Raw genomic sequence first — 8,286 nt, 5'->3', positions numbered from 1 at the left:
TGTATATATTTGTGGCGTGCATTCATGCACGAAGCTAGATTAATTATTAATTAATTCAGGGTGATATCGATGAGGAGGAGAGGACGAGATGGATGGCCCTCTTCACCTGAGCGATGCTGCTCCTCCTCCCCTTCACCTGCGCCAACCAATTCACCCACACAAAAACACACAAAAAAGATTCAGTTATTTTCAGTTCAAAGATTCAGTTAATTTGTACATAATTTAGGCGAAACGAACGTACGAGCAGATCGAAAGAAGGGTGAATATATAAATTCAGAATTCAGAGGAGCAAGAATGAAAGCTTAATTCTGCATTTGCATTTGCATTTTCATGCAGATCAGGATCATGACGACGACCTTGGCGCGCAGCTCGGCGAGCAGCTCGCCGCCGGCGCACGAGGCCTGGACGGCGGTGACCTCCAGCTGGAGCTCCTGCATCGCCTGCATCACCCGGAGCAGCACCACACCGCCGCCGCCGCCGCCGCAACCGCACCGGAGCTCCAGCAGCGCGTCGCTCTCGATGATGGACACCTGCACCACCTCCGCCGCCTCGCCGCCATTGCGGCCATTGCTGCTGCTCATCCCTTCCGCCGCCGTGGCAGTGGCGGCGGCGGCGGATCTCTTCCTCCGCCTCCCGGCGGCCGCCGCCGATGGCGCCCGGGCGGCTGCTCGTGACGACGACGACGACGACTCGAGCTCTTGTATGCGGTTCCTTAGCTGCTTCACGTACTCGATCGTGTCGCCTAGTATCGACGCCTTGTCCATCTGGACACAAAAACAAATTAATTAATAATTGAAAACAGATTAATTGTTTCTGCCATTTTTTTCTGAGATTGTAATAATATTAATTTCACTACTCCTGAAAATTTGTTACGGAGTAGTTTGGAACTATATAATTCATGGATTATATATAACATTAATTCATTACTCCCAAAAATTTAGGTTTATTACCGGTGGATACGGGTAGGATTCACTTCTGGCCAAAAGTTCGGAAATTTTTTCGAATTTATCAAGATTTATTCAAATCCATAAAAAAGATTCAATTTTCTTCATTCTGAATTTTTTAAAAATCGGATGCCCGGCAAAACATATTTTGCATTCCGAAATAGTGAACCCTAGATTCATGCTGCCATTAGTGAGGATCTTCCAATGTTCGTTAGAGGCTTAAGAAAAGATAACTGAATTTTGATGATCCTGTGGGTACTTAAATACCCCTCTATTTTAAAATATGTGACGCTATTAATTTTTATATATACATTTAATCATTTATCTTATTAAAAATATATATGTTTTATTTTTGGTGTGACTTATTATTTAATAACATTAAAAGTTCTTTAAGTATGACTTATATTTTACATATTTGCACATACTTTCTAAATAAGATAACTAGTCAAATACGGCTTTATAGAAATAGAGGGAGTACTTAATTACCTTTGTCATGAAAGGTACCAAAGATCGCAGAATTATGAACTTCTCATTGAGCTTCTCTCTTCTTCTCCTCTCTTTCAGCACATGGTTGGCACTGAAATCACCTTGGATGGCACCGACTTTTCGCGTTCCACTTGCGCCTTTCCCGCCCCTTGATTCAGGTGTTTCTGCTCCCCTGTAACTGCAGTGACTACTGGGAACAATCATCAGGATGCTCTTGAGCATTCTCTGTGTGGTGCCTGGACTGATCATGGTCTTGTTGTCATCACTTCCTTCAGGAGTAGTCCATCTGGAGAATGATGATTTCTCTGAAACTGGCAAGTAGTTCTTGATGTTCATCTCTTGTTGTCGCAGCGTGTTGTAATGTAGGATTGTCATGAGTGTTTTTGGGTAATGGGTATTTTCAGGTGATGCCACTTGATCTTCAGTAGCTGTGACAGAAGGGAAATGGAGACAGTTGTATCAAATATATGGAAAAGAAATGCAAGAATTGAGGATGTATGCAAAAAAGAAAAAAAAATGGCAGTGCTTGTGTGAAGAGTACAAATATATATTTTTGGAACAAGGGTGCTTTTGAAGGATTATCTTCTCAAATGTAATACCTGGCTGGTAATCATTTTGTAACTCCTCGCAGAGAAAATGCCAAGAGTGACAAGGCTCATCTGGCCCTTGCAAATTGAACTGACAATTACTGTTTTGGCAATCCATCAGCATTTGGATTTCATCCTCTAAAATATTATTTGAGCAGCCATCTCTTACCACTTCTGACATCTCACACTGCATTAGCTCACTGGAAACTGCATTATTTGGCATTGTCTGGTGGTCATTGCTCACCATGTTCAGTTGGTCTTGCATTTGAAGTTGCAGCTGGCCTGAATTCCTTTCAGTGTCAGTGTTGTTAGTGTCTGAACCTGACATGCCCTCTTCTTCTGTGTCATCATTCTCCTCATCTGCATTGAGCTCATCTGAATAATCAAACTTTGTTTGGCTGGTGATACCTAGTTGCATCTGAACCTGGATTGGATGCTGATGAGTACAGTGGGTGACTGGGTTGGATGTTGAGTGCTGTGAGAGGGTAGGCTTCATGTGGATGCCATGTTGATCCATGAAGATGCCCCTTGCATACTGAATCAGGCCCATATCTTCCTCCACCTTGAAAATATATACATTTTGATTACTTTGATCCTTACGGAGTTTCAGAGGATTATCAGTTTCATATATCAAATTACATTGAAATAGCCAATATTCACATAATCACATTAGATACTTTATAATGTATTATGAGGTATTTTGATTTATACTTAATTATATGGCCCATATAATTAGATTGTCAGCTGATAATATACGAAATCACCTTTTCCGTAGTTCCAATTTCCAGGACGCCATCGACAACAGGAATGCACACAACTGTCTGATGTACAAAGTCACAAAATTAGATAAAAACTGCAGTCTGGAAATTCATAGTTTTTAGATAATGGCCACTGCATCCAAAGAGGAACAAAAGCCACAAAATTTCATAGTAAACGTGTAGCTACTTTTAGAGGCAAATACCTGGATACCAGCACTCTGCCATTCATCAGTTTGGTTATTTGTTATGCACCACATCAGGGAAAAGAACAAGAAAAAAAAAGGAGAATTATTGTTACATATTCTTGCTAGCTGGCTCAAAAAGTATATAATATTATTTTATTTTCTGATCTGATTATGGTCATCATTTGCAGTTTGCAAACAGACTACAATGTGCAAAGCACTGTTGGCATTCAGAGTGAAAAATAGGTAAGAGAAGGTGATGGCTGAACCTTGGCAAGAATTGCTCTTAGGAATACTTTGCTGTCAACTTCATTTGCTCCAGTGAGCCATACATGGCCTCTCCTTGCAAATGCCCTTCCAGGTAACCTGAAGACATGCAAAGCACACATGTGTGCAACTTAACAAGTTCTCTCCTCATGACAATGTGAAAAGCATACATGTGTGCAAAGAAAGATGCATGGGCAAGGGCAATTAAAGGCTCTCTCTCTCTCTCTCTCTCATGTGTAGAAAGTAGCTAGGACAGAGTACCATTCTCACCGACTAAAATGTTGCAATTTAGAATTTTTTTTTCCTTCCAGACATAAAAGGGTACCAGATTGTTTATAAAAAAAATAAAAAAATAAAAATTATAATGTGAGAACTCGTACTGAAATCTGGTAGCTAAATGTACAAATATTTGGCGCCTTCGGACTATGTACGTCTATGTTGGATGTAGAGGTAGGGTTTTAATTGTCATTATTAAAAACAAGTTTGGTGTCTCCCAACTATAATTAGTTGTCTCTCTTGATACCTTTCTAAGACTAGTAAAATACACTAATTAATTATTTTTAAAGAGTATGCAATGCATGCTATTCTGACAAAAGAAATACAATAACTAAGTTTGATGTTAAATTAAATTGAAAAAGGGCGGGGCTAGCTAGTGTATTCCTTGTTGTCATTCTTTGCCATGCAAAATACAAAAATGGATTTCATGCCATGCATTACTACTTAATTTGGATGAGAAATGTTCCTACGACAGGTACGTTATGTACACATCGCACTTAGCAATACCGTCTATATAGCTCCCTAACGTCCAAGAGGGGGATTTGGAGGGGCGCAATTATTCTCTCTCAATCTCTCTCTTAGAAATTAACCGGACATATACTGATTTTTCGCATACGAGTTTAATTTAGCTAAGCGGCACATCACTTCATCGATGAGAAATACACCTCGATTTATTATTATACTCTTTAATTATTACGATGTGAAACTAGCACTGTATCGGAGCTATAGAGACGGTTGGTTACAAAATCATGTAATGATGTGATTGCTATATATTCAACCACCTATATAAGGTGGAAGAAAAGTCTTAGCCTTTCATTCATTATTATTAATTATTACACAGTGCAATGTCTAAGAGGATAATTTTCCATGTTATCTCAAAATTTTGCTCTCATAGTCTATCAATTTCAAAACGTACTATACCATTGACTTTTTAATAATGTTTGATCATTCGTCTTATTCCAAAAAGATTATATAAATATCATTTATTTTGTTGTGAGTTGTTTTATCATCAAATAAAATATAATCGTAACTTATATTTTTAGATGTTTATACTAATTTTTAATATGACAAATGGTTAAATGTTGTGCAAAAACTCAATAGAATCATACATTTTGAAAAGGGGTAGTATGTTATTATCTAAAAAAATAACCCAACAGACCCTTGGATTTATGGAGTAAAACTTATAGGACATATTTTAGGAGAGATATTGTTTGATCACTCTAGCACTACCTTCATTCTTTATTTAATTTACTTGACGTCATAAAATCAGGCTATTGAATTCTATACAATTTGAACACTATATTTTGTAATAATAATAATTTTATCATTGGATATGTTGTTAAGAGTACTTTCATAATACTATATTTTTATTGTGATCTCTTAATATTAATTTATAAAAAACAAATAGTTAAAAAAATATACACCATATGATCCTAATGGGTTAGGATTATAATGGTGGATATTTATCAATATATTTGTATTCATACAAAATAAAAGTTGTATTTATCAAACAAAAGCCATATATAGTTGTATTAAAGATGATATTTTCTCCCATCCTTAAAAGAGCCATATATATACCTCCTGGACAAGAAGGTACAAAGCCTAATATCACAACAGTAGGATTGGAAATTCACATTAATTAATACTCCCTCCATCTACTTTTGATAGGCATATTTCCAAATCTAAAAATTTATTTTTGATAGGCATATTTCAATCCAACAACCTACCCTCTTAATGACATTCCATTCTTCCACATAATATTGGCTACACAAGCATCGAGAAATGTAAATATTAATGAATCGCTTGGTTACGAGGAATAACTAGTAGCGTGTTTAAATGGATGATAAGTAGAATTACTTATACTTGATCTATGTGTCAAGATAAAATATGACTATCAAAAGTATATGGAGGGAGTACATGTTATTAAGTTTTTCTTTAGAGCCTATCAAAAGTATATTTTGACTATCAAAATTATATATGCATCTAGTGTTAATCAGGAAATATAGAGCCTAATAGTACGATGTATATATACATCTCTATGCTTTAGAGAATCAGAAAAGTTAGTTATGATATAATTTGACCGCACGATCTTGTTCTAATCAATTCCAACGGTTTAATTTTTTTTTTTTACCTCTGATGTAGTTGGATCGGAGGTATGTACCAAAATAAAATTTTGTATACAGTTGTATCTATTTGAAATAAAAAATAAAAATCATAAATCAAATTGAATAAATTATATTTTAAAATCTAGCTAGCTAATTATACGTGAAGATCTAGCTAATTAACCTGCGAAAGAAAAGGAGCTATCCTGATCTTGATTTTCTGCATGCATGCATGCGTGGATCAACACACCGATTAATTAACCAGGTGGGTAAATCTTTAGGGTTTCTGGCTCCAATTAATTAGTGGTAATTGTTCATCATTTTGCCAAGAACACGTAACAAGAAGTGTGGTTTAATTTATGCATGCATGCTTAAATATTTATATCTATATTTTTTATTATATACCCGATGCCGGGAGGGAAGGAGTAGGATGCCGACATGAGGAAGAACCACTCCGTCTCCGTCAGGTCCTCCGGCGACAGCGCCGCCCCCGGCCGCCGGCTCGCCGTCGTCGACGACGTCTGCACGCCGCCGCTGGAGTTCTCCCCGGCCTGCTGCAGCCAGTCGTAGAGCTCCCTCAGCTGCCGGCTCCGGTGGCGCGCCGCGTGGTCGGCGTCGTCCTCCTCCTCCGCCGGCGGCGGCTGCATCACCGTCGACTTTCGCGTCTTGACGGCGCCGTTGTAGTGCCCCTCCCCCCACACCAGCGAGCTCCTGCATGCCATGCCATGCGATCACAACTAAATTCAGAATTATTATATCCGTCTCAAAATATAAAAACTCGTGATATATTCTAATAATACGAATCAAAATATGTACATCTTTTTAAATTTGTAGTACTAGCATAGCATATGTCTCATTCGATACTAGCTAGAATTTTTATATTTTTGTTGTACGGAGAGATCAGTATATATATTATCAAAGTATTGAGCCATATCCTCTAGCTTCCTTCGATGATCATCGACAACGACGACGATCCGCCATGGCCGGCCATGGATGAACACTGTGCATCGTGTCGTAGGTAGGTAGGTAGGGTAGGTACCCTTGGTGGGGGCAGAGCTGCCAGAGGAGGCTGTAGGTCCACCGGAGGCTCTGCGCCACCGCCTGCAGCGCCGCTTGCGCCTCGCCGCCGGCCATGGCGAGCACTGCTAGCTAGCTCGTGGATGATCGAGATCGATAAGTAAAGGCGAGGGAGTGAGGGAGCTTAGGTAGGGAGATGGTCTGATAGTTGGGGATGGAAGAATTGATTTGAAGGTGGTGGGGTTTGACTGGTGGCTGCACCCGACGGCTCATGCCGAGGTCGGTCACGTGGACTATAGGAGCTACTATGCGTACTACTCCCCGGCCTCCACATGTGTCGACAAAGGGAAAAAAAAAAACGGTTCATACATGTCGTTTTCGACGTCAGCACGGTTTTTGTTCTTTTTTTATGTTCGTACAAAATATTTGTAAATTTAAACTGATAAATTTTGGAATTTTGGAATTTGCTTCAGAAATGAAATTAATTATTCTCTGCGCATATATGTAGATGATGAGTGAAGTTCTTAGTTCTTGGCTTTTTACCTAGTTACAACGTCGGTAGTTAAATATTTTCTTTAATATAATCTAACCACTGGGTAAGACTAGTAGTATTTTCAGTAAAAGGAATTATAATGTTGTGAAAGCTGAAAGATGATCTTTTTTATTAAAAAAACATATCAGTATTTACTGTTCATATACAAATTAAAAAAATAAAACATAGTGTATTCTAAAGTTATTAAGCTTGATATGAAACATAAAAGGTTACTACCTCCGTCTCAAAATAAGTGCAGCCGTGAATATTCGTGCCCAACGTTTGACCGTCCATCTTATTTGAAAAATTTGCGAAAAATTTGAAAATATTTAGGCACACAAAAAATACTATTCATGTTTTATCATCTAATAGCAATAAAAATACTAATCATAAAAAATTTTCAAATAAGACGAACGGTCAAACGTTGAGCGTGAATAGTGCAAAACTACACTTATTTTGGGACGGAGGGAGTATCTAAGAGGATCATAACAACTACTCCCTCCGTCCCACAATATAAGGGATTTTGAGTTTTTGCTTGCAACGTTTGACCACTCGTCTTATTCAAAAAAAATTTCTAAATATAAAAAACGAAAAGTTGTGCTTAAAGTACAGTAGATAATAAAGTCACAAATAAAACAAATAATAATTTTAAAAAATTTTGAATAAGACAAGTGGTCAAACGTTAAAAGCAAAAACTCAAAATCCCTTATATTGGAAGATGCACAAGCACACACATCAATATGCACACACCGATCAACTAACAAACACCGAGCAACTTAAACCCTGATGAGTGCTGTTAATAATGCATCTAACAACCACCGGCACTTTCTCATCTCAACCGAGTTTGATTGGTTTGGAATTTTTATTCTACACAGAATATATACCCTCAGTTATATATTGATCCTTTTTCTCCATATGTGTTGGAAGCAATTAATATTGTAATGTGTACATCTTAGTGTTAGCATGGTGTAGTTAGCTAGCCATCAAAACGTGCTTCTATGAGCGTATTGTCAGACAGTTAGTTTAGCTGTTGCAATGCGTGATACTGTATACGTACTACGTACGTGCATATATATACGGTCAGTAGATAGGGTGTGTCTTAATTAGAGGCCGTATATAGGCAGAATGCCTGTTG

General features: G+C 38.0%; 1 protein-coding gene across 1 annotated transcript; it reads right to left on the bottom strand.

The window, feature by feature from the left end:
• Positions 1–231: 231 nt before the first annotated feature.
• Positions 232–6,799, bottom strand: LOC127780386 (basic helix-loop-helix protein A-like). Its single transcript, XM_052307290.1, has 8 exons — positions 6,642–6,799; positions 6,008–6,313; positions 3,227–3,323; positions 2,979–2,993; positions 2,782–2,838; positions 2,030–2,579; positions 1,431–1,858; positions 232–764 (listed from the first exon to the last, which is right to left on the bottom strand). The coding sequence occupies exons 1-8, from the start codon at positions 6,734–6,736 to the stop codon at positions 303–305; spliced, it is 2,010 nt and encodes a 669-aa protein (XP_052163250.1). The 5' UTR covers positions 6,737–6,799; the 3' UTR covers positions 232–302.
• Positions 6,800–8,286: the final 1,487 nt, after the last annotated feature.

The sequence above is a fragment of the Oryza glaberrima genome, chromosome 7 (genome assembly GCF_000147395.1).
Source record: "Oryza glaberrima chromosome 7, OglaRS2, whole genome shotgun sequence".
NCBI lineage: Eukaryota > Viridiplantae > Streptophyta > Magnoliopsida > Poales > Poaceae > Oryza > Oryza glaberrima.
This window is presented reverse-complemented; position numbering and strand designations above follow the sequence as displayed.